At 53.6% G+C, this 26468-nt stretch overlaps 1 protein-coding gene across 1 annotated transcript in view; it reads left to right on the forward strand.

The window, feature by feature from the left end:
- ATOH8 (atonal bHLH transcription factor 8) overlaps positions 1-25733 on the forward strand; it is a gene marked incomplete at its 5' end in the record, with an annotated part of 40050 nt that extends 14317 nt beyond the window's left edge. The window contains one exon of the mRNA XM_078613197.1: positions 24230-25733. Coding sequence (XP_078469323.1) covers positions 24230-24235 — 6 coding nt within the window. The remainder of the gene's footprint in view (positions 1-24229) is intronic.
- Between the last annotated feature and the right edge of the window lie 735 nt (positions 25734-26468).

The raw sequence follows: 26468 nt of genomic DNA on the forward strand, positions 1-26468 counted from the left end.
AATGATTTTTTTTAAAATAACAACTACGTAGAACTGTAAGATTCTAACGACCCACCAGCTGCACAATTTGATGAATCGATCTCGGGTCACAATTTAATCGAAGGGGTTGTTATGTGAACGTATATATTGTTCACGTATACATTGTTAAAGTATACATTTGTAATAACAGCCATAGAGGGTTCACGTGGGGATTGGCTTGCCGGTCCTGCTTGTAGCCAATAAGGGTTGAGATAGGGACCATGGCCCATGCGTCATCACGACAGGTCATCAGGAGTGATTGGCCTAGCCATTCGGGGCCCCAGCTAATGGGGAGCCGGATGAGGGGCGTGGTCCCGGGATTGACAGGGAACCATCGAGAATGGTCGAAGCTGTCCATGAACGATTGGCTGGGGGAACCACGTGACGAAGGTATTAAGAGCGAGTGGAGGAGAACGATCGGGAGCAGACTGAAACTGACAAGAGCAGGGTCACGCGCGGACAGGGGCTGGGGTTGCCACGTGCGCGGTGGGGACTTAGTGCGTGGTCTGTTCTCTCTCCGTTGTCTGCCAGCAACGGAGAGTGAGTGAGCAAAGTGTATTGTGGAGTGGAAATAAAAAGACCGATTCCGAAGCCGTCTCCTGAAGGATTATTACACATTGTTAACGTATCTATTCACGCTTTGTGGTGCACGTACGAATGTATCGTGGCTCTGAGGTTCATACGAGACCTCCTGGAATTCCGCGGACTAATCACCTACTTTGTGCTGTGGGTGCCACGGTGGCTAGGAGATGTTAACTACCTCGCCTGGTGTACAGGAGGTCGTGGGTTCGATCCCGACCCTGACGCCTGCTGCTGTATATTTGGAGTTTGCGTCTCTCTCTCATCATCATCATCACGGTGGCTAGGAGATGTTAACTACCTCGCCTGGTATTCAGGAGGTCGTGGGTTCGATCCCTACCCTGACGCCTGCTGCTGTATATTTGGAGTTTGCGTGTCTCTCTATCATCATCACGGTGGCTAGGAGATGTTAACTACCTCGCCTGGTATTCAGGAGGTCGTGGGTTCGATCCCGACCCTGACGCCTGCTGCTGTATATTTGGAGTTTGCGTGTCTCTCTCTCATCATCATCACGGTGGCTAGATGTTAACTTCCTCGCCTGGTATACAGGAGGTCGTGGGTTCGATCCCGACCCTGACGCCTGCTGCTGTATATTTGGAGTTTGCGTGTCTCTCTCTCATCATCATCATCATCACGGTGGCTAGGAGATGTTAACTATCTCGCCTGGTATACAGGAGGTCGTGGGTTCGATCCCGACCCTTGACGCCTGCTGCTGCTGTATATTTGGAGTTTGCGTGTCTCTCATCATCATCATCACGGTGGCTAGGATATGTTAACTACCTCACCTGGTATACTGGAGGTCGTGGGTTCGATCCCGACCCTGACGCCTGCTGCTGTATATTTGGAGTTTGCGTGTCTCTCTCTCATCATCATCATCACGGTGGCTAGGAGATGTTAACTACCTCACCTGGTATACAGGAGGTCGTGGGTTCGATCCCGACCCTGACGCCTGCTGGTTATTTGTAGTTTGCGTGTCTCTCTCTCATCATCATCATCATCACGGTGGCTAGATGTTAACTATCTCGCCTGGTATACAGGAGGTCGTGGGTTCGATCCCGACCCTGACGCCTGCTGGTTATTTGTAGTTTGCGTATCTCTCTCGCCGTGATCGTGTGGATTTTTCTCTGGGTCCTCCGGTTTTTCCCTCCACATTTATAACCATGCGTTTAGAGTATTAGGCTGCTATAAATTTACACGCGATAAGCCACTTCATTGAACTATCATTTGAGGCCAGGTCGCTTCTGAAAAATAAGCTAATAGCTCAGTGGGCCTTGCCTGGTAAGATAAACGTTGTTTCGTTTTATTTGTATATTTATTTAAGTGATTTATTTACATTCCCTATACTTTGCACTTTGAAAAGATAATAGTTTTTTTCATAGTTTGTTACTATAGTACTTTTTCAAAATACTTGACATCCACGGCGAACCGTCGAGGTATGGAGGATGACTTGCATCAAGTCAAAGTGCTTCTCTGTTCGTATCACCGTTGAGGTATTGTCCGTCAGCATTCCCGTGCCAGATGTGGAAATTCCACATCCCTGTGGTGGGGTAACTGTCTATTCGTAAGGCGACTACTGCTAGAACCGATTTATTCAGAATGACAATTTCAAGCATGCGGAATTACGTCACGTGCACTTTTTCTTTGTGAATCTATAATAAGGCCCCAGTTTGTAGTCGACCCCAACACCCTGGCTTGCCCGCGCTGCCTGTCACGCGTCTCTCCCCCGCCCATCCGCCGCAGCCCTCCGGGAAGTCCTGCGGACCGAGGAAAACAGTCGCCTTCCCATTCATCAGGGCTCTCGCTAACATTCCTCGTCGTCGCTTAAAGTCACGCAAGCCCCCCCCCCCACCCTTTTTCGGGCCCATTCGCATCACCTACAACAATGTGAGTTGAACACCGAGAGCTGAACGGAGTTCAAAATAACTCACGAACACGTTGGCGAAAGACCCGACGCAGAAGATTCCCTCGGTTTCACCTTCCACGAAGCTCACGGTTCACCCAAAACCGCATCGGCACAAACCATGGCAGATTCGGATATCGGCATCAACAACACAGAATAGACAACGCAGAGATTAATTCACTCAAGGCAGCGGTTACCACAGGCCCAGCGGTCAGAAGGCAAGTCTGAAATAATAGATTTCGAAACGATTTATTTATTTATTACTGACAGCTTTTTCGCGGTTGGTGATGTACGGCTTTCCAATGTGGTTATGGGTCATACCGTGTGTGCGTACCTGTGTGTGTTGTTCGGCACGTTGTCCGACGTTTCGTTCCACGCGCTAACAACCAGCGCAAAAGTGGGAGAAGCCAAACAACACGCGGTACGACCCCGAAAACGGATCGGAGAGATCTTCGAAATAACGGAGCGATAAAAAAATAGAACATATATATTCAAATCGCACTGCGGTTGCTTTATGACGACCACAGTTTTTCTTTGGTCTAAGATTTCTCTGTTTCTTATTAATCGAGCTCTCGTGTTGTTCCTTTCTCCGCTTCTCATCCCCACCTTAACTCACAACTCTCGATCCATTCGCATCTGCACCAGGCAGCGATCCTCTGCGTCCTGGTTCTGTTTCTCTGTCGATTTACGTCATTACATTTTTGGTTGTTATAAAAAAAAACAAGAGTTCTGGCGATGTGCGGCGGAGGCGCACGAATTCGTCGCTGGCCGGCGAGAGTCTCCGTGCACGTGACCGCAGGTTGCGGTCACGAGCTCCAATCCATTAGGGTCGGAACATCGCTCACTCGTCGCTGTGTGCGGTTGGCGCACGGCGCTGCTGCTGCTGCCGCACACGTGGCACGCGCGGGCAGAAGGAGAGGGGCCGGCGGTTGTGGATGTGTCAGCATCTGTGGGGAAGCGGGCAGCACCACGGAGGAGGTCTGTGTGTGTGCGTGTGTGTGTGTGTGCGTGTGTGCGTGTGTGTGTGCGTGTGTTTTGTGAGCAGCGGCAGTGCAACGGTTAGCGCCACGCGGCGCGACGAACCCGGCGACCCGAGTTCGAGTCCCGCTTACGGCCACCAACACCAGCGACGATTTGCTGAACTGATCCTGGGCCTCCCCGAGGTCGACTCAGCCACAAATGGGCATGGTAGTGGCTTTCATAGGTGCTCGCTAACAGCACTTGCCCCAACAGTCTGTTAAGGCTACATTGTGGAGGATCTTTGTCTTTCCATATATTGTGGTGAGCGGTTGGTGCAGTGGTTCATGCACTGCGCCGATTCTGGGAAACCAGTCCCTGTCATAGGGATGTGGAAGTTCCACGTCAGGCAGCTGGGGGTACGAGCACGACCCAGTCCTTGTCTGAGTGTGGAAGAGACACGTGGCCTGACTCGTGTAAACGAGGCACCTTTTACATTAAAGTCTGTCCCTGCAATTGCAGGATGCCCTTTGGCTGAATAGCTGCCGAGATGTTAACTACCTCACCTGGTATACAGTCGGTTGTGGGTTCGATCCCGACCCTGACGCCTGCTGCTGTATATTTGGAGTTTGCGTGTCTCTCTCTCTCCCCGTGGCCACGTGGATTGTTTTCCGGGTCCTCGGGTTTTTTTCTCCACATTTAGAATCAACATCACGCGTTTAGAGTATTTGGCTGCTACTCAGCCGCTTTCTTTGAGCTATCATTTGAGGCCAGGTCGCTTCTAAAAAAAAGTGCTCAGTGGGCCTTACCTGGTAAAATAAGAATGAGCTTTAATTTTTTTAATCGGTGAGATCCCACTGAGATTCCGCAATCACTGTATTAAGGGAGTGATGAGTTACGTCTAATTATGACTTCACACAGGGAGACGTGAGTTGAGTATACCGATGGCGAGCCTTACTCGTTTCATTTATGTTTCATTTATAGGTAATTTGAGAACATTTTGGAAAATTGGCTTCCACACCGGCGCACAATGACCTACACTTGCAAATTATAGTGCCGAGTCTATGGTTTGAACATTAGCACGGAACACGCGTGTAGATCTCCATCATTAATAGCGCGTGAATGATTCAACCGCCCAGCTGGTGTTGTGGCAGAACATCCGAGTCACAACCAAAAGTTTGCAAAGTTAAAACCGCGTCGAAGGTCGACTTAAGTCCAGCATGCCTCCATCGCTCATGAAAACTAGTACCACTTTATTCTGTGAAGCGAAACAAGTCAATCGATCAATCTTTATTCTACGTGCCGATATCGCCCTCGACAAAGTAGGCATCAGTGCACATCACAGCAGAACGTGAACGGTGCCGGTGCATTAATCTGATCCTCCTACCGAATGACTGGCCTTGCCATAGAAATGTGGAATTTCCTCCAACTGGCTCAGCACCGCGAAAGAGAGATCGTAGTTTGAGCACGGAGACAAGCATTCCTTTGATGCGGAATCAGGATATTTATATAAACTGGAGGATTCTGATGAGCTTTCGAGCTCTGTTTTTTACAGATGTCCAAATATATCGGCGTCAGGGACGGGATCGAACCAACAACCTCCTGTATAACGGGCGAGGTAGTTAACATCTCGCCAGCGTGAAGCCCCAGTTGCAAGCGCCGTGTTGACACTTTGATGAGTGTAGGAGGACGACGACTGCTCCTGACGGTTGAGTGGCCTCAAAGTCAGGCTGTCCCGGCACTCGGACAGTTTGCTGGGATCTTACAGTTCGATTCCCGCAGCCGTGGAAATTTATAGCAGCAACAAGAAAAACGACTCTGACCGCGTGGATGTTTCTAAACGGTGTGCGGATGCGCTCACTCGCTCGCTCGCATCAAAACGACGTGGCAACGTCATCGCATGAAAGACGCCACGAAGTGACCGACGGCGCGCCCCATCGCAATCGCCGCCCGGGCAGCGGCAGCAGCGGCAGCAGCGGCAGCATCAATCGCGCGGCGGAACGCGAATGAACCGAACTTTTGCGTGACGCGAGCCGCCGCTCGAAGGTGACGCGGCGGCTCTCCGCGAGCGTCGAAGCGACGGCAGCTCCCGGGTGGACACCGCGAGTCGCCCGCCGGGTTTCAGGGGAAGAGAGAGGAGGAGGAGTGGGGGGGGGGGGAAATTGCCCAATCGCGAAACGCGGGCGCTGAGTGGCCCGAGGCTGCCGTCTTCGTGCGTCGCGATGATTGTCGAGCGCTCGTGCTGCGTCTCCATCCGAGCTCCGGCGACTCTTCAAAAGCGCATTCTTGGCCACCCTCTGCGCGTGCGAGTGCGGTGCCGGGAACGGCGCCGCGACGTTTAGAGCGCCGCGCCACTCACCCACCGCCACCCGAGTTCGATTCCCGCTAACGGCCGATAAGAGCCGCGAACGTCTAAACACGTACTCGGCCAAATCTTGACTTAAAGCTTTCGTGACTGCAGGAACTCGTATTCTTGGGTCTTTCGGTAAAGTCACGTAGATAGGTTCAAAGAAAATGACAAAAAATAACGAAAAATAATTAAAAACTACGACGTTTCGATCGCAACACAAGCGGTCGTCTTCAAAAAAAGAAGACGACCGCTTTTATTGCGATCGAAACGTCGTCGTTATTTGTTATTTTCTTTGAACCTATCTCCGTGACTTTACCGAAAGACCCAAGAATACGTACTGGGTCGACTCGATCTCATGCAGAGTCTCAACATCAGACAAAGGCGGCCGGGCGTCGTGTTGGTCAACCGCGCCCTCGTGTGCCGTGCCGGCCTTCGTAGGCCCCTCGCTGACGGCGCTCAGAAGTCTGCAAGATCTTGACTGTCGTTGTGACGCGGAGGAGTAACGCAGTGGGTCTTGCCCTGCAATTATTCAAGAGACCTGAGCTCAATTCCTGGCCGCGATGCGCATCGCACGGGTGCAACATAACATCTCGATTTGGTTTGCGCCAAATCGAGATAAATTGCGGCCGTTGCGTGTGGGGTGTGTCTGTGTTGCCCACAGCACAGAGCGCCGTGCCTGGCTCCATAGCGGCTCGCGCTGCGCTGCGCTACGAACCCCCGGCCATCCGAGTTCAATTCCTGCTCACCGCCTACCAACACCGGTGACGATTACCTGAACCGGTCCTGGGCCTCCCATAGGTCGACTCAGCCTCAAATAAGTACCTGATGCGGCGTGTAAAAACATCGCCACTGGGGAAGACGAAGAAGGCGTTCGGGCGTGGTGCTGATCACACACCGCTCTCACGTACAGCACTGGCCCCAACAGTCTGTTGCATGCAACACGGGAGGAGGAGGATGGGGGGGGGGCGAAATCTTTCTCTTTGTTTGTTTTGTGTGTGTGTGAGCGCGCATGCTGGGCAGATGGTGATCAGTCATGCGCCGCTGACAGATCTCAGCGTCACGCGTTACGTAACGTTACGGCAGGCGCCGCGCGACTCCCCAGAGCAGCACTCCGCACTGCTCGCCCCCTCCGCACAAAGCAGCTCGACCGGGGCGGCCGCTGGTGCCGCGGGGAGATCGGAGGAGGCGCCAGCCCCCGACCCCCGGGGCACGCCACCCGCCCGCACGCCACCAAAGCTCCCGTGGCTTTTAGGCGAACGCCGACCCGGGGCCCGATCTCTTTGGGGCGCGCACGCCCGTCTCGGGGTGGTCCGGGCCCGCGCGTGTTGCCCGTTTGTTTGAACGGCGGCGTTTCTCGGGAAGGAAAAGTGTTGAGAAAACAACGTCGCTGAGACGGCAAAGAATACGAAGAGAGAGAGAGAGCGAGCGAGAGAGCGAGAGAGAGAAAACAACTTCTTAAACGCAACCAATACGTTAAGCGCTGGGGCTCGGTGTTTTCTCTCTCGTTGGGAATGTGTGTGAGCGTGTGTGTGTGTCGGTGTGTGTGTGGCTTGTATGGCCGGATATGTTTTTGAGTGTATCTGTTTGTGCCAATGAATGTGTATTGTGTGTGTGTGTGCGCGAATACCTAAGTTGTGTGTGTGTGCTGCGGGGAGCGGTGGCGCAACGGTTTGCACGCTGCGCTACGAACCCGGCGACCCGAGTTCAATTCCCGCTCACGGACATCACCAGTGACGATTATCTGAATGGGTTCTGAACATTCCCTGGGTCGACTCAGCCTCAAATGAGTACCCGGTGAGATGTGTAAAAATAAATTGCTACTGGGGAGACAAAGGCGGCCGGGCGTGGTGCTGGCCACCCACCGCCTCGTGTGCCACAGTGCCGGCCTTCCTTGGTGCCCATTAACAGCACTTGCCCCAACATTATGTTAAGGCTACACGGGGGCACCTTTGTCTTTGTGCACACGCACAGTCATAGACTAAATATAATCCCGTACGGCATTTCCTACGCGACTTACGTAATTACATTGACGTGTGGCCCTTTGTTTCATCTGCCGCTGTATGAATGCCCCAATTGTCGTGTCAGCCATGGGCAGTTGTTTGACCATACTTCACCAATGCTGGCCAGTGTGGGGGTTGCTAAAGGGAGAAAATGGGGGTTTCAGGAGCAGTTAGGATATCACTGCCGCTGATGTGAGCTGTCACTGTGAATAGAACGCAGTGCACTAACAAATGAGCCACCACCACCACCATGATCATCATCAGGTGGATAGAATGATGATGACGATGACGACCATCTTGTGTGCTTGTACCACACAGTGGGAAGTGAGCGATGACTGTCCAATGTGGAGACCGGCTCGTGTCTTCAACAATGAAATGGTAGTCCGTCATGTGAGTGACGCTGATGGGACGAGTGATTGGGAGATAATTGTGGAAACTGCACTGCCAAAGAAAAAAACTAATGATTTAGTGCGAAAATCTTGATACGTGGCGCAATGTTAAGTTTGTAATTAAATTCCTAAATGGATTCTGCACCGCTTAATTTGATTCTAAGAAAGAAAAAAAAACTATTTCGAGGATTAGAGATGACGACTGTCGCCACGTGGAGTTTCACTGTCGCCCAATTTCCTTGCCCCTCTACCGAGCGGCAGCATTCCCACCTTTAGTCAATCCAGAGTTTGTTTATGCGTCGCAATTCCACACCGTGTCCACGCAAACGGTTTGCCTTGTACTCTTGCACGTGAAGATGTAGTTTTCAGGTTCGTGTGACATACAGGCGTCTCAATGCGTTTTTGTCTCTGTGTTTGTGCTTCTCACTGGTGAGGGGACTTTGCAGGATGAACGTTGAGATGTATAAGGGCCACGGGATGACCAATCAGGTCTGAATCGGCCCGTAACAAGGTAGAGCACTGGCAAGGGGTTGACGGGTGTGCATGTTACCTGTCAGCCTCCGTGCCACGGAATGAGAGCGGAGGCCGCGCCGTCCTCTGCAAGAGACACTCGCAGCGCGACGAACGCGCCGGCGACTGGGCCCAAGGTCGTCCTTTAGTCGAAGCGGATCCGGCGGTGGACCACGGCTCCTGCGCCGCGGCGCTGCTCCTCGCGGCGCTGATCGAGGCGGTTCATCGTCGCGTCGGACGTGGGGTTGCGTGCTGCTGTTTGCTCCTCCGCGCGCGTCGTGAGCCTCTGTGTGTGAACAGCAAGGGCTGCTGCTGCTGCCACTGTTGACACACCACTTGACTCGCGCTCGGAAGGGTCACGAGTTCAAACGCAGATCGAGGGTCGACTCAGACCGTCACCCGCTCGCCTGTAGATACAATACACACGTGCACTATTTTGTGGAGAAGCCAACAGAGTTTCGTTTCTTCGTCTTCTTCTCCGTAACCGAATGAACACTTCCCGCCCCCTTGCCATAGCAACGCGCAATGTCCACCCCTGGCTCAGCACCACCAGCGCAGCACATTCATCGACGCCGCTGCCCTGACATGAGACAATGTACGACAGGTGACGTTTCCTTCGAGCAGCGAGATCATCACCTGGAACGTCGCCTTTCATCATGATTATTGTTAGTATTGTTATTGCCCTTTTTGCGCAACGTTACTGATGCGGTGAGGTTTTGGTGTTGGTGCCTGCCCAGCACCCTGACCGCGTATCAACATACATTCATCCGCCGATGAGCGTCAAGGCGGAGTTGACTTACCTGAAAGCTCATTGACTTGATTTACATAAGACGCAAAGGAGTTTAGACATTTGCCAACGACAATCACCGACCCATCAACCAAACACATCAACAGTGAACCTCGCCACCGACTCACGTCCCAATCTCCCTTCTGGGATCGCGCTGCCGCTGCTGCTGCTGCTGCTGTCACCGTCCAAGAATCTCACCACCCAGAACAGGAAGAACGCTGCTGGCAGACATCGTGGAACGGCGCGGACGTCCATAATCAACACATGGCACCTCCTGGCTTTGCCATTCCTCCTCCTCCTCGAAGACGCCGGTTGTGTCACCATCAACCACATGAGAAGGTCACCGGCCCGATGCGTCGCACCTCCTTCATGAGCGGATAAATAGAAGACGTGAGCCAGAGCGCGATTATCGTCATGCAACCCGAACAATGGACCATATCGTGGACCCACAAAGACCCGGACACTCATACAGACCCATACAGGCAGATAGAGACTCATGTTGACACACAGAGACCCACAGAGGCACATAGAGACCCACAGAGGCACATAGAGACCCACAGAGACACATAGAGACCCACAGAGACACATAGAGACTCATGTTGACACACAGAGACCCACAGAGGCACATAGAGACCCATAGAGGCACATAGAGACCCACAGAGACACATAGAGACCCACAGAGACACATAGAGACTCATGTTGACACACAGAGACCCACGGAGGCACATAGAGACCCACAGAGGCACAGAGAGACCCACAGAGACACACAGAGACCCACATAGACACATAGAGATCCACAGAGACACACAGAGACCCACAGAGACACAGAGAGACCCACAGAGACACACAGAGACCCACAGAGACACATAGAGACCCACAGAGACACACAGAGACCCACAGAGACACAGAGAGACCCACAGAGACACATAGAGACCCACAGAGACACATAGAGACCCACAGAGACACACAGAGACCCACAGAGACACAGCGAGACCCACAGAGACACATAGAGACCCACAGAGACACAGAGACACACAGTGACCCATAGAGACCCACAAAGACACACAGAGACCGACAGAGACCCACAGAGACACATAGAGACCCACAGAGACACATAGAGACTCATGTTGACACACAGAGACCCACAGAGACACATAGAGACCCACAGAGACACATAGAGACCCACAGAGACACATAGAGACCCACAGAGACACACAGAGACCCACAGAGACACATAGAGACACACAGAGACCCACAGAGACCCACAGAGACACACAGTGACCCATAGAGACCCACAGAGACACACAGAGACACACAGAGACCCACAGAGACACAGAGAGACCCATAGAGATACATAGAGACCCACAGAGACATAGAGAGGCACATTGAGGTATATTAAAGGCAAGCCACAGCGGTGTAACCGTGGCCTTGCCACCAAAACGATGGACCCGCTTAATAAACGACTGCGTCAGGGGCGAGAACAGAATAAAAACTTCACCTGTTTATATTTTTTTAGAGCGAGACGTCACTCAAAAACTTACACGTCTTGTGCTCATCTACAATTACCTTGCCTGCGTCCGACGTGCGCAATGTCACATCACGGACAATGTGTGCGCCGCAAATGCATTTCACCGATGGCTTAGGATTTGAGCGCCCACCCTGTAACGACCCAGCCCCAAATCATTCCGCCCCCCACCCCACCCCACCCCAATTGTTTCCGGAACTGACGGCTGAATCGATTTCAGAATTCAATTGGGATGGGGGAACCCCCCCCCCCCGCCCCTCCGAGAGATGTGTTTCCCCGTGGGCACGTGTTGTCGCTCGTCTGCGTGACAGCGACGTGCAGGCGAGCGCCCTGTCCTCAAACGAGTCGCCGGTGCGGTGCCTTCATCGTCGCCACTGGGGAGACAAAGGCGGCCGGGCGTGCTGCTGCTGCCGGCCACCCACTCCCCTCGTGTGCCGCTTCGTCGGTGCTACTCGCTAGCAGCACTTGCCCCAAATGCCTGTTAAGGCTCTCCGGGGGATCTCTGTGTTTGCGTGGTGGGGAGCGGTGGCGCAGCGGTTAGCGCACTGCGCCACGAACCCAGCGTCCCGAGTTCTATTTCCGCTTACGGCCAACACCAGTGATGATTACGAACCGGTCCTGGGCCTCCTCGAGGTCCACTCAGCCTTAAATGAGTACCTGCTGTGCTGTCTAACCGTTGCCACTGGGGAGACAAAGGCGGCTGTGCGCGGTGCCGGCCACCCACCCCTTAGTGTGCCGTGCCGGCCTTCGTAGGTGCTACTCGCAAACAGCGCTTGCCCCAGCAGTCCGCGAAGGCTGCACGGGGTGGGGGGGGGGCTCTTCGTCTTGTGCGTACGCGCATCCACTGGCCACGCAGAGTGTCCCCTGGCGTGTGCCGAGCTCGCCCCTGCCCGCACCGCTCCCCCGCCACGTGACCCCGTGGTGTGACATGTCTGCATGACTGCACGTGAGCCCGCACACGTGCGCGCACACACACGTGCACGCACACACACGTGCGCGCACGTGTGTGCCCATCTGTGTCAGCCTGCGTGCATCTGGGCAAATATGTGGGCGGCTACGCGCGTGTGTGTGTTCGTCTATGTACGTGTTCGTCTATCTATTGTTGGCACGCGTGTGTGCGTCTCCATGCCACCATGTGCGTTTGGCAGTCTGCGTGTTGGTGTCAGTACGTTGGTGTCAGCGCGTGCGTGTGCGTGCCTCTGTGTTGGCTTACATGGGTGGGGAGCGGTGGCACAGTGGTTAGCATGCTCAGCGACGAACCCAGCGACCCGAGTTCGATTCCCGCTCAGTGGCGGATTTCTCAACTGATTCCGGGCATCATCTGGGCCGACTCAGCCTCAAATGAGTGCCTGGTGCGGTGTGTATAAATAATCGCCATTGGGGAGACAAAGGCGGTCGGGCGTGGTGCTGGCCACCCACACCCTAGTGTGCCCGTGTCGGCCTTCATAGGTGCTCGCTAACAGCTCGCTGTCAGTATACGTACGGGTAAGTCTGTGTCTCTAAGATTGTGTGTGTGTGTCGGAGCGCGATTGTGTCTGACTGTGTCAGATTCTGTGGAAGTGTGTGCGGTGTTGTGTGTGTCAATGTAATTCGTGGGGAGTGGTGGCGCAGTGGTTTGCGCTGCACTACGATACGGACACACCGATCCGAGGTCGATTCCCGCTCACGGACAACATTGGCGACAAATATTTGATCCGGTCTTGGGCCTGCCCTAGGTTGACTCAGCCTTAAATGGGTGCCTGGTGCGGTGTTTAAACATCGACAAAAAGCGGCGGCCGGCCGTGGTGCTGACCACCAATCCCCTCGTGTGCCGTGTCGGCCTTCACACACTGGCGCTCGCGAACAGCACTTGCCCCAACAGTATGTTGAAGGCTATACGGGGGATCTTTGTCGTACAAATGTGCGCTACAGAAACCTCGCGAGCTCAATTCGACTGCCGGACAAGGCCAACATCAGTGCCGACTGATATCCCACTCTGCTGTGTGCTTCCCCTAGGTCAACTCAGCTTTAAATGAGCACCTGGTGCAATTGTGGGGAGACAAAGGTGGCAATGGAATGATGCTGTCCAACACGAGCGCCTCCTTGTGCGCCGCGCCACTCCTTCTTAAGAGGTGTTCGCTAACAGCACCTGCCCCAGCCAGTGGCGGGGCCAGGATCGTGAGGTAGCGGGGGGGGGGGGCAACCCCTCCAGCAATGAGAAATGATGGAGGAGTTGTTAGTGAGTAAGGAGTTGTTAGTAAGGAGTTGTTAGTGAGTAAGGAGTTGTTAGTGAGTGAGGAGTTGTTAGTGAGTAAGGAGTTGTTAGTGAGTAAGGAGTTGTTAGTGAGTAGAGAGTTGTTAGTAAGTAAGGACTTGTCCCTTGCTTCTTATTCGACGCGTGTGCGGTGATGGTGCAGCCATCGATCGAGGGTCGAATTCGAACCGCGTCGTGTGATCGGCATCGCGCTCGCTGAAGGTGAATGTCTTCAGGGAAGTCGTGTGCTGTAGACGCAACTGCGCACAATTCTGTGAGTCACATATAACTGCTGTGCCGTTACTTATTGCCGATTATGGTCTCAGACTATTGTCCTATCATCTCATAGAGTCCCTGGCACACAGTAATATGCTACACAGTGGCAGTGGGGGTTGCAAAATGCCGATGTATTACTAATAAACCCCAATGATCCGATCGAAATTAGGGATTTCGATCGGCTCCGCCATTGGCCCCAACAGTCCATTGGACACTATGGGGGAGGGATCTTTGTCTTTGTATATGTGTGCCTGGCTGTGTCAGAGTACGTATAACTCCGTGATGTGTGTTTGCGCGCGCGCGTGTGAGTGTGTATGTGTGTGAGTGTGTGCGTGTGCGTGTGAGTGTATGTGTGTGTGTGAGTGTGTATGTGATGTGTGTGAGTGTGTGTGAGTGTGCGTGTGTATGTGTGAGTATGTGAGTGTATGTGTGTGTGTGAGTGTGTGAGTGTGCGTGTGTGTGTGAGTGTGTATGTGTGTGAGTGTGTATGTGTGTGTGAGAGTGTGTATGTGTGTGTGAGAGTGTGTATGTGTGAGTGTGTGAGTGTGTATGTGTGTGTGAGTGTGTATAAGTGTGCCTGGCTGTGTCAGTATGGGCATGTGTGCGCGCCTGGCTGTCAGCCTGGCTAGGAGAGCACGAGCATGTGCGCGTGTGTGTTAATGTGCGCGCGCGTGTGTGTCAGTGTGAGCATGTGTGTGTGTAGAGAGCGAGAGAGCGAGTGAGCATGTGCGCGTGTGTGTTAATGTGTGCGCGCGCGTGTGTGTCAGTGTGAGCATGTCTGCGCGTGTGTGTGTGTAGAGAGCGAGAGAGCGAGTGAGCATGTGCGCGTGTGTGTTAATGTGCGTGCGCGCGTGCGCTTCGCTGGCAGCCAGCACGGGGGTGGGAGGCCCACAGATGTTCAGTCGGCGAGCGGCGCCACGGGGCGGGGGTCTGGCGCCGTTGAGGTCGCGGGGTCAGCCCGAAAACACGCGACGAGCGCGGGTGGTGGTGGTGGCGTGGCGGCGGTGGTGCCGGGCGGGCGGGCGGTGTGTGGTGGTGGTGGGGGGGGGTTGTGGAGTGTGGGGGGTGAGCTTGGGAAGGAACTGTGTGAGCTTGGCTGCTGGGTGAGTGTGTGTCGGATCAGCTGTTTTACCTTTAGACGTCGAGGGCTGTTTTTTGGGGGGGTGGGTGTTTGCGTTCAGTGAGATATGTGTTGTTATGGATGATGAATTTATTAGGGATTTTTTTTTGTAATCTTTCTTCTAAAAGTGGGAATTGGGCGTCTCAGAGTTAGATTCTTTTTCCGCTCGAAAAAAATCTTCAAGAGAGGCAAAGTGTCTCCGTGCTCAAACGGGCAGATGCTTGTACTCTCCCCTCTTGGTGGTCCTTGGCGTTTGGTAGAAATTCCACATTCCCATGTCAGAGGCCAGTCACGCCGTAGGACCACCAGCGTTGATTTGCTCACAAAGCGGCACTCATTGCATCAATACTCTTTGGTTCTTTCGGTAAAGTCACGTAGTTAGAAATAAAATAAAACAAATCACGACGTTCCGATCGCAACACAAACGGTCGTCATCAGGCAAAGGAGTCAGCCTTTAAAGGCAAACTGTTTTATCAACTTCAGATCGGTGATGGCCAAGCTGACTGCGAATGAGTGAATCTGTGTGTTGGCCGTCATAGTTTGCCGCGGTCCCCAATCCACTGCTGGATGGAAGCCTTCCCGGGCTGTTGTCGTCTCTCGTGGTTATGCGATAGAACAACCCATCGAGCACCAGCACACGAGCTGAATTCACCGCTCCATCTCTCCAGCGGACGTCCTCTCGTGCGTGTTCCATGAAAGGATTTTGGGCCATAAGGGTGGGGTGCGTTAAGCACGTCCACACATTACGATGCACATTTGAGTTTTCAAAGCGTACATCTTTCGTTGCAATTGCCTGCTGGACGCAACAGCACCGCTGGTGAAAGGGCCTCCACTCGAGAGAGCGTTTCGGGAGTCCCTACAGAAGGTACCTTTGGCCTACTTTTCCCCGCCGTTACGTAATTATTTTTACAAACATTTCCACCGCTTTCAACAAACGGATACTTCCCAACAACAAAGTGACACAGTGATCTTTCACGGTTCCTTCAGTCCATTGTGAAAAATCTGGAGTAGTCTTTTTTTAATATAGACGCACATATATTTATTCGGTTCAATGTTCTCCACGGAGGTTTTATTTTCCCTTCTCCCCTCCGGATCTGGCATCGCCGATGGGAGAGCCGATGGGCACCGTGCCAGTGTTCCATCGGCGCAAACACATCTGCTGCCGTGCGAGGATGTGCCGGGCGGCCCGCCCGCCCGCCCTGCGTTAGCGATCGCGCCGTGAGGGCTCTTCGTGGCCGCAGCCAAAGGACATTCGACACCGCGCGCCACAGCGGCGGCGGCGTCGCCGTCGTATAATGCCGCGCTCTGTCGCGCGGAGGGGGGGGGGTGTAGGAGCTGCGCGGTGCGCTCACGATGTTTGCATTACGCAGAGCGGTGAGGGGGGAGGACGGAGGCAGCGGGGGCGGGGGGGGCACCGCGCAGATTTGCGGAGTTTGGTTTGGGGCTTTGAATGGAGGATCGCTGGAGGTTACCCACCCAACGCAGCCGAGTGGCGCGCGGACCGTTCCGAGCGAGCATTTGTTTCTTGTTTGTTTCTCGAACCGCTCATGTGGAGTGCTTAATTGCCTCTCCCTTTTGCTGTTGTTGTTTCCCGCTTGGAAAGCCGAGCCTGGGGTCTTGTTCTATTTTATCAACAGCCGCTCTTCGAGATGTATTGCGGCCGTTGAAGGTATTTTTATGCGAACACCCCCGCTCACCCCTCCACGTGCCCCACGCGGCCTCGCGCTGACGCCACTCCAGATGCGAAGGAATCTGTGCGTTCACTGGGGGAGGGTGAGCGGGGGGGGGGGCGAGGGGGGAGGAGTGGGGGAGGTCAACTGACCCGAGGAGTCCGTGGAGTCTGTAGCAGCGCTCGCAGCACGGGGGGGGGGGGGGCGTACGTCCGGCCTGGCGGCGTTGTAGCCGTAGGGCTCAACTCGCCAGTCGGAAGGATGTGAGTTAAAATCCCAGCCGGCGGGTGGACTCACCCCGTAATCCCTCTGCACGCCCATAAAGCGAGTTCCTCTTTGCGGGACGTCAACAAGAGACTGGCCCCGTAACGGCAGCGATGTGGAGTTGCCACCCCTTGGCCCTTGGCTCGGTGCCGCTAGCAGCCGTCGGAGCGCTGCCCCCAAGCTCGTTCGAGCAGTCAAGCACCTGGACTTGAGCTCTGCGGACCACAGGGTCACTCGAAGGGGTCTCAGAGGTAGCTCTGTGATATCCGCTTCCGTGGGCCGTTCAGCAGCTCACGGAGGCTTTGCGCTGCTCCGTGAGCGAACCAAATGGTTTCGGCGTCTCGTAACGCGACACTGATCGTGCAATCGGAACACAATTGGGGGAAGGAGAGGTACAACATTTCTATATTTGTCAAGTATATACAAATCTCTGACATGCCAAACACGTGGCGAACCATTGCTAAACACAACGTCGGGAAGGCAATGCCCACAGTGTGGAACGGCGCCCCGCTATACGCGGGGAATGCAAATAACTTGACGCGTTGGCACCGTTCACAGACTTGGGATGAGTGTGAACAACACGTGACCAAGGCGATAGCTGCGGCAGAGGGCTCGGGTCACGGTTGCAAAGTTATGAGTTCATATCCCATGCAGGGCACGACTCATTATGCGTTTGGGGTTAATAAAATAAAACGAATCTTGTTTTTTTGGAAGTTAACAGCGGTGTTCCTATTGAAAGACTGACCCCCGCCATAGAAATGTGGAATGTTTTCCGCTGGCTGAGGGCTTCCAATGAAAATGAGCACCTCCCGTGCTGATCTTTCACACGTGAATCAATTCTAGAGGGTGAGGGGGGCATGGAATAATTTCTCACTCGGTCATTTCTGGAACATTCCAAAGCTGGCTTCGAGTAGGGATTATCAGCATAAGGCACTACCACTAGAGTACAATGTATGCCTAACCATTACAACAATAATGCAATATGATTGTCCTCTGTAAGACGGATGTGCCAAAGTAACAGCCCAGAGTCCACCTTATTGCTGTGCTGCATTCTCCCGGTGAACCAGCGTGTGGCAACCTCGACGGCCAGAGGAAGGGAGATTCACATTTGTGCGATCCACCAGCCATCGCTGCCTCCACACTGCGGGTTGCAGTGCCACGTGCGTAGTAGCCACCACCGCCCGGATCCTGGAAACCTCCCCATGCCGTGTGAAGGACACCCCCCCCCCCACCACCACCACCACCACGGGAGTTATTTGACCATACTTCACCACACCGGGCAGTGCGGGTTGGTGAATGCGGGGAGCGTAGATTTTGGGAACGCGGCGGCGATGGATGTGTCCGCACATCTTCCCTTCGTCGGCGCACCAGAGACGCAGCAGGAGCCTCTCACACCTGCCGCGCTTGTGTCGTGCACGCGTGCTTGTCTTGTGTCGTGCGTGCACGCTTGTCTTGTGTCGTGCGTGCTTGTCTTGTGTCGTGCGTGCTTGTCGGTGCGTGCTTGCCTTGTCGTGCTTGTCGGGCCGTGCGCCGCCAATGTCGCCCGCAGGGCTTCCCACTCGCCACGCAGCAGCAGCAGCAGCGCGGCGTGCAGGAAGCGCTTACACGCAGGAAGCAGCTGCGTCCAGGTGTTCCGAGGCCTTTAGGCTGTGCAGAGCCACGCTCAGCGGAAACCACCACACCGCCCCCCCCCCTACCACAGCACAGACGGCACAGCAGCCGCATCCTGGCAGGGGACAGACAGCCCTGGTGGCGGTGAGACGCCCAGAGATTTATCGCGGCGTCCGCCTCGCTTCAGAAGAGCCGACATCTATTTATTTCGGCTCGCCACGGCCGTGTGCCGCCTTGATTTTGTCCTCCCGTTATGATTTAGGTTTCGTGGGACATGCCGGATTTTAGTGACCGACTCACAGCAGCACGGAGGTGATTCACGTGGCCCCTTTACTGCCCCAAGCCAGTGGCGAGTCTATCCAGAGGAAACCCATCGGACGACAACTGGTGGCTTGCCACAAAGCGAGTGCCTATTGTATCGACCCCAAAGGGGCGATGGGCTGAGTCAACTCCCCCAACCAGGATTTGAACTGACAACATTCCGACTGCGAGCTGCTCACTTCTTACCGCCGAGCCACAAGGAATACGGGGCACAATCACGAGGGATTATTATGAATGTGTGTGCCGTGTCCTCTAGTGGTAGTGCCGTATGTCAACAGCTACTGCTCCCAGCAAGCCGAGCGGCGTTCCCGAAGAGATCGAGTGGGAACGTGTGAGCGCCGCTTTCCTTACGTGCCCCGAGGAATTCTTGAGTTGTGCGGACAGGGCGCACGCAATTCACCCATCCAGTCCCTCCGTTGGGTACGCGCTTTACAAGCGTTTACCGCGCACGCCAATGCAACGCCGCCGGCATGCAGGGAAAAAGAGCAGAGCTCTGTCGCTTCCACTCGCCGTGCTCCTGGCGAAGGGCACGGCCAGCTCGTCGCACTGGGCCACCGGTCGCCTGACATCCGCCAGGGTTTGTCCCGTCCCACTCTTTGTTGTTGTGGAGCTGCGCAGATGAGAAAGCGGGAAACTCTGCGCCTAGTTTCCCAAATGTGGCATCTGACAATAATGATAATGGTAGTCATTTAAACTTGCAACGCGCACACCGCTTCCGCACACCATCCGCTCGCTCTCGGAGGCAGATAAATTACTCGGAGGCGCGAGGAGGAGGCACCACAGACAAGTGGGAAGGCAGCAGCTGCACGACGAGCAGGCGCGAGTAATTTCCCAAGCTCTGCCGTCCTATACATATATTAAGGTGTTAGCGGGGTCAATTAATGAGCGTTTACGTGTGGGAGGAAACTGGAGCACCGGGAGAAAACCTTACGTGTGGAGGGGGAACCACCCCTATCCCATACATATAGAACAGGTGGAGTCCACATTATTTTCTGCCACTGCCTTCTCCTGGGAAGGCAGGCGACTTCATATGGCTCCTCGACGCGCCGCGGGAAGGGAGTTTCACAACATTTGTACGAGCCACCAACCCTCGCCTCCACCACCGTCCACTTTTCCAAAAATACAAATTTATACAATGGCATTGTTTGCTGTAGACTGTGTTGACCAGGATAAAATTGTGAAGTTTAAGGTGCTAAAACTAAACTATTTTTATTTAGCCAGGTAAGGCCCACTGAGCCGTATAGCTCTTTTTCAGAAGCGACCTGGCCCCAAATGAAGTGGCTTATCACCATGTGGAAATGTATAGCAGCCAAATACTCTAACTGCATGATGTTGATTCTAAATGTGGAGGGAAAGACGGGAAGACCTGGAGAATAATCCATGCGACCACGGGGAAAACATACAAACTCCAAATGTACAGGCGTCAGGGTTGGGATCGAACCCATAACCCCCCATATACCAGGCGAGGGATTTAACATCTCGCAACCGTTTCAGAAATGGGAGCTCAAGATTCGAACTCAAAATGTCCGTGTTACCGGCTCTGACATGGCAATTACCCCCTCCCCCTCTCTCACCCACGCAGCCACTCCACACCACTTGTGCGCGGACGTGAAAACCATCAGTGGCCCCAATACGCACGGCCAATTTGAAAAAAATACAACTTGGCATTGAGTGTCCAGAGAGGAAGAATCCGTGTGTTTATGCAGATCTCTCAGAGGTCCGAGCGAAATGGCCCTCGTCCGAATAAGCGCACTGAGTTTAATAATCCGTGCAATGAATAATCACAGTCGATTTCCCAAACAGGTCGTGAACTAACCGATGAATTGTGCCAATTGGTAAAGGCGTTTTACGGAAGTTAACTACCTCGCCTGGTATACAGGACGGCGTGGGTTCGATCCCCATCCTGATGCTTATATATTTGGAGTTTGTGTGGATCTCTCCCCGTGGTCACGTAGACTTTTCTCCGGGTCCTCCGGTTTTTCCTTCCACACTTAGAGTAATTGGCTGCTATAAATTTCCACATGATAAGCCACTTCGTTGAGCTATCATTAGCGGCCAGGTCGCTTCTGAAAAAGAGCTACATAGCTGAGTGGGCCTGACCTGGTGAAATAAAAAATGAAAATAATAGTTAGTAGCATTTCTGCGGCAAACTTGTCTGGGAACCGTTCGATTTGCCTGTCGCTTCCCAGAGGGCGGGGCTGAACGGCAAGGTTCGGTTGATACCTGGATTTAAAACTTGTTCATTTAAAACAGTTGTATTTTTGTCTTTAGTTCGTTGTCCTTCCCACCGCACCTCTGATTAGCACGGTTGGCCGCGTACGGTGCCAAAGAAGTTCAACAGCACGTTTATCACAAAAATGGCTTCTGACGGAGAGACCTCGTCAGGCACTCCCCGATCGTGGCCGTCGACTCCGTGGGCCTTTGCACGTAGAATGCGAGTGGGGTCACGGTCAGGGGGTCAGGCCCGTGGTTGGGGGGGGGGGGGGGGTGAGTTTCCAGGAGGACCGGGGATCAGCGTTCCAGTTATCTTGCCCCCGCCGCCGAGGCTGGGTTACAGCGGCTCCCCCTTCCGTCGCCGCGGGGACGGCACGTTTGCGCCACCTGCTCGCGCACCTGTAGGGAGCCGCGTCGCGGCCGGGCCCACTGCTGCCGCTCGTCGGCCGCCAGCGAAGGTGGCGGTCGCTCCATCTCTCGCGCGCTCGCGCACCGCCGCTGGCGGGAAGGGGGTCTCAACCACGGTGAGCTCTAAACGAGCGTCGCCTCCAGAGAGGCTATTTTAGGCCCACTCTTCCACGCCGCCCAGACTGTGTCGGAAGAGTGTGTGCGTGTTGACGTTCTGTCGCCCCGGCTCGGCAACAGAAGTCTCACTCCGAATCAGCTGTGTAGTGCTGTTTTGGAAGCTACCTGGCCTGTCACTCCACACGAAGCTTCCAATCTCCTCGGGCGGGCTATAGTTACGGCCGCGAAATGTTGACAACCTCGAATGAAATATCTGCTGCGGTTCAAAACATTCAGGCTCACTCCTGTGCATGTATGTAAGTTGAAGTTATTTTGCACCGTACGTAGCCACCCGTGCTAATCGGAGGTGCGGTGGAAGGACGCCAAACACAAAAGTGAAGTTCTGGAGGTGCACTACCCACACCTTACCCCACCACTCGCGACCATGTTGTGGTGAACCCATTTCTAACGTCTGGGTGGACAGAGGTGGATGGAGGTGGAAGGGATGTGGGATTTAAGAAACTTTAAACTTTCAGCGCTCTCGCGGATTTATCAAAGCGACTTTAAAAAAGATACGGTCGTGCTATGATGTCAACTTCTGGGGGTGTCATTTCAATTGTAAGCGGGGTTTGTTTCGTGCCAGTGGCGCTCATAGCACAGTGGCAATGCAATTGGAAGGAAAACAGAAAATGTTGAAGGGAACATGAGAAACAGATTTGCCAGCCTGAGACTCATCGTTTGCCACGTGGTGGCCTGAGTTGCTGCTCCGGAGACCGAGAGACCCGCCGACGATGGCACGAGTCGCGATTTGTCACTGAACCGGGTCGTAATCTCTCACTGACCCACCTGCGACACGCAGTGCCGGATTATCCTAGGAGCACAAGTAGCTACATATGTAGTAGCTACATATGTAGTAGTAGCTACGGGCCCCGCACTTTCAAGGGCCCCGCGCTAAATGCTTTCAATCTATCAATTCCGGTTCAGTGACTCTGTACTTGCTCTATTACTATAGTACCATACCACCTTCAACTTTTATGAACGACTGGGTGTTTAAGGTTAGCGATTTGTCGTATTATCTGGCCGTATAGCAAATGAGAAAAATATTATTACTTTACTATGCAAGTAAAAAAACGTGTGTTTTAATATTTATGAGTGTATTTATTTATTGAGGGCCCCTTTATAGCAACATGTGCTACAGGCCCCGCACGAGCTTAACCCGGCACTGGCGACACGGCGTGTCCACCGTGTGGTTGTGACGACGAGCGGAACGCAATAAACCAGCGCCTTGTTTCACGCGGCAACATCAATTAATTGGCCGCGTCGGGTGGAGGAGAGTGGGTACGACAAGAACTTTTTTTACTTCTCACGAGATCTGACCCAGAAGTCACGTGTGAATCACAAACAAAGCCCCCCCACGTGTCTACGTTTACGAACGCAGATTCTCCGGTTGGTGGCGGCTGCACGCCCTGGCACGGACGGTAACGTTCAACCCTTCGACACACAGAAGGCACCTCCACTAATGCAGTTGTTGTGTGAAAAAAAGTGGGTGGGGGGGGGAGGCGAACGCTTGCACCCCAGCAAGCCTCCCTTTCTCGTTTCACTTCATACACAGCAGCTGCTCGTGCCCTCCCAAATGACATCGAATAGTTTGGGAAGGTGCCCGGGTCCGCACGCCATTCCCCTCGTCGTTTCTCTGCAAACCGTGACACGCAACGCTGCGTGCCCCTGGGCTTGGGAATCGACGAGGCCACGTTTTGAATTCAGATGAAATTGAAAGCCAAGCCACGATGCCACGCATCGCCCAGCCCGCACGCTCCCGGCGCACGTCGACGGCGCTTATTGAGCGCCGTACAAAACAACTCTGCTGATGTAGAGCCAGCACCCCCCACCAGGAAGCCCACCAGCCTCTACCCCACCAGCCTCTACCCCACCAGCCTCTACCCCACCAGCCTCTACCCCACCAGCCTCTACCCCACCAGCCTCTACCCCACCAGCCCCCACCCCCCACCAGCCTCTACCCCACCAGCCTCTACCCCACCAGCCCCCACCCCCCACCAGCCTCTACCCCTCCAGCCTCTACCCCACCAGCCTCTAATCGGAAGTTGGCGACGGTTTAATCTCGTTTGCTGGCCACGAGCGCGGTGAGAACTCCACGTTGTTACGGTGCGGGGTGCAGCCGCTGCATATGACAGTCAGGCGGTCATCGTTTTACCAATTTGACGACGACGACGACGATGATGATGATTATTGTGGACTCTGACCGTAGTTTAAACCCTCTGGAGCCTTGAGTTTTATTTATTTAACCGGGAGATTAAATCAGCCAATTTAAGACACGGTTACAACTTTGCCAGAGCAGTTGTTAAGCGTTATATTTCACCCTGAATTTATACTTAAAAGAGTAGACATTAGCCAGCTCGACCAGGATCGCTCATGAGCCAATACAATGCTTGTGTAGGCTTACTCCAACACACTGTAGCATAGACAAAGATCCCCCGTATAGCCTGAACAGACTGTTGGGGAAAGTGCTGTTAGGGAGCACCTATTAAATCTGGAACGGCACACGAGGGGGTGGGTGGCTAGCAGCATGTCCGGCCGCCTTTGTCTCCCTAGTGGCTATGTTTACACAGCGCACCAGATAGTCATTTGAGGCTGAGTCGCCCTAGAAGAGCCCCGGGACCGGTTCAGATAATCGTCACTGGTGTTGGTGGCCGTGAGCTGGAATCGAACTCGGGCTCCCGGGTTCGCAGCGCAGCGCGCTCCACTATATCAATCACAGTGCAATTTACAATGTATATTTATATTAAGTGCAATGTCACATTGCTGCATGAGCAGGTTAAGTCTTGTGCTCTTTATGCCCATTTAGTGTCATTGTGCCTATGCAGTATTAACCTCTCCAACATTTAAAGCGTTCAAAATAATAACAATTGCTCTACGTGCCAATTCCTGGCTTTTAAAAATGCTAAATTTAAATGTGTTGTTGTTGTTGTTGTTTCTGTTGCAGGAATAAATTTCGAGGAGCGGCGCGGTGACAAGAAATGTAAAGAAAGAAGAATCATGCTGCCCCACAATCAAAAGCACTTTTAACCTTCGGACAATGACTTTGGAACGTTCGAGCAGAATTTATTGTAATAATAATAATTATTATTATAATAAGCAGTGTTAAATGGCAACCGTGGAGCCAGCTTGTGGGGCCCGTTGCGGGCACGGCGGGCCGAGTGGAGGCCGGGGGCCCGCTGCGGCCTGGTGGATTCCTCAAGCGTCCCTCGCGGCTCGCGGACGCGGTGTGGCCGGTCCCCGTGCCTTCATCGACGAAGCTGGGACATACAAACGAAAAGTTGCAAAGCGTCAACGTAAAGCAATCTTGGTTTGTTTTTTACGTGATTTCACGTGTTCGACAAAAGGTGCACAGTTTGCGATAAAATAGTGTGAGCGTACGTTGGCTTAATTTTTTTGGGGGGGGGGAGCGGGATTTTGTTTTGCTCACCAACGACGACGACGACGACAACAGAAGACTGAAGACGAGTCACCGGCCATCGTTGGCGGCACCTTGAGAGCGGCGCGTGCGTCGTGCCTCCGTGGGGCACGACGCGGCGGTTCGGTTTAAGTAAGTAACGTTTTACTGCAGTCATGCCAATATAATGTGAATATGCTTGGGACGTTTTATAGCCTATTTTTACGTAAAGTATCAAAGAAATTAAATCCCTTCTCACCTGTGGCTGCGCACGTGGCTGTGTCTGCTCGCGACGCGGAGCGGTGAGTTCACGCGCCGCGCCTGCGCCGACGTCCTGAGCAGCGTGGGGTTCAACTCCCAGCCGTTGGCTTCGATGAAGTGTGCAGCACCTGAACCTGTCCCGGGCCTCTCCTGGGTCGTCTCGGCCTTAAATCGTCGCGGCGCGTGAACGTCGGCACCGTGGAGACAAAGGTGGCTGCTGAGTGGCGGTTCGGGCCACACCACACCACGTGGTCGGGGTGGTGAAAGGCCACACCACACCACGTGGTCGGGGTGGCCCAGGCCACACCACACCACGTGATCGGGGTGGAGAGGCCACACCACACCACGTGGTCGGGGTGGTGTAGGCCACACCACACCACGTGGTCGGGGTGACGCAGGCCACACCAACCTAATCACGTGCCATGTTGGCCTTGGTGGATCGTTGGCCAACAGCACTTGCTCGAAGATTACGTATCCACTCAACAGTAGCGCGTGCGTGCGTGTGCGCGTGTATAAATATAAGAGTACATTGTACATGCGTTCATTGATACATGTGTATTACACATACATGCTGTACAAATGTACATCGAAGCAGTGTAGGTGTATAGGCACTGCTGACAGTAATTATGTGTCTGCTGTTTGCAACGATGTATACACATGCACCGCGGTCATATGACAAATGCTTCCGTCTTGTACATAGTGTAATATCTTAATCTGTGAAGTTTACAGTTTGAATAAATGTAATAATCAGTGTTGTCCATTAATAAAACCAAAAACAAAGCCTTTGCACTCATTCTTAAAATGCTGGTAAGTTATCTTTGATGGTTTAAACAATGCAGATGCACGTACGTTGAACTTCTTTCGCACCGTACGTAGCCAACCGCGCTAATCGGGGGTGCGGGGGAAGGACAACAAACTAAACACATTAAAACCGATCTTTAGAAATGAGTTTTCAATCCAGGTAAAAAAGTATTTAGCTCCAGTGCTAATCGGAGAGGGTGGAGGGGGTTGGCGTGGAGAGGAGCGACCCGAGTTTGATCCCCAGCCAGGGCTAACATCAGCGGCGAGTTAAGATCTGAACCGCTGAATGGACCAACATGGTGAAGTATGGTCACACAAACAACCCTTGCGACCAACGAGGCATGGGCAGGCCTTCATCCGGCAGTGGTTTTGACAGGAGCTGCGGATAACGACACTGTCGTCAGTGGTGGGACCATTGTCATTGAGGCGAATTCAAATATATCGAATCAATTTAACTCTGGTGAAACATGCGTGTCTTTTTAACCACTGCCCGTCCACAAACTTAAGGGACGTTTAGTACCCGTGTTTGCGAGACGATCGCATCTTGCACTTGGGCTACGATGCAACACACACACACAAGAGCCCCCCCCCTCCCCCCGTGTGTTGTGATCGATCACGTCATCAGTTCTTTAACCGCTTGACAGCAGCTTAGAACATTTTGGGGGAAATCCCTGCAGAGATTCTCCTGCAGAAATTACCGTGCAGCTGTGGCAGGAGTCGACGAGGA

This window comes from Lampetra planeri, chromosome 41, assembly GCF_965212315.1.
Source record: "Lampetra planeri chromosome 41, kcLamPlan1.2.h2, whole genome shotgun sequence".
In the NCBI taxonomy this organism is placed as follows: domain Eukaryota; kingdom Metazoa; phylum Chordata; class Hyperoartia; order Petromyzontiformes; family Petromyzontidae; genus Lampetra; species Lampetra planeri.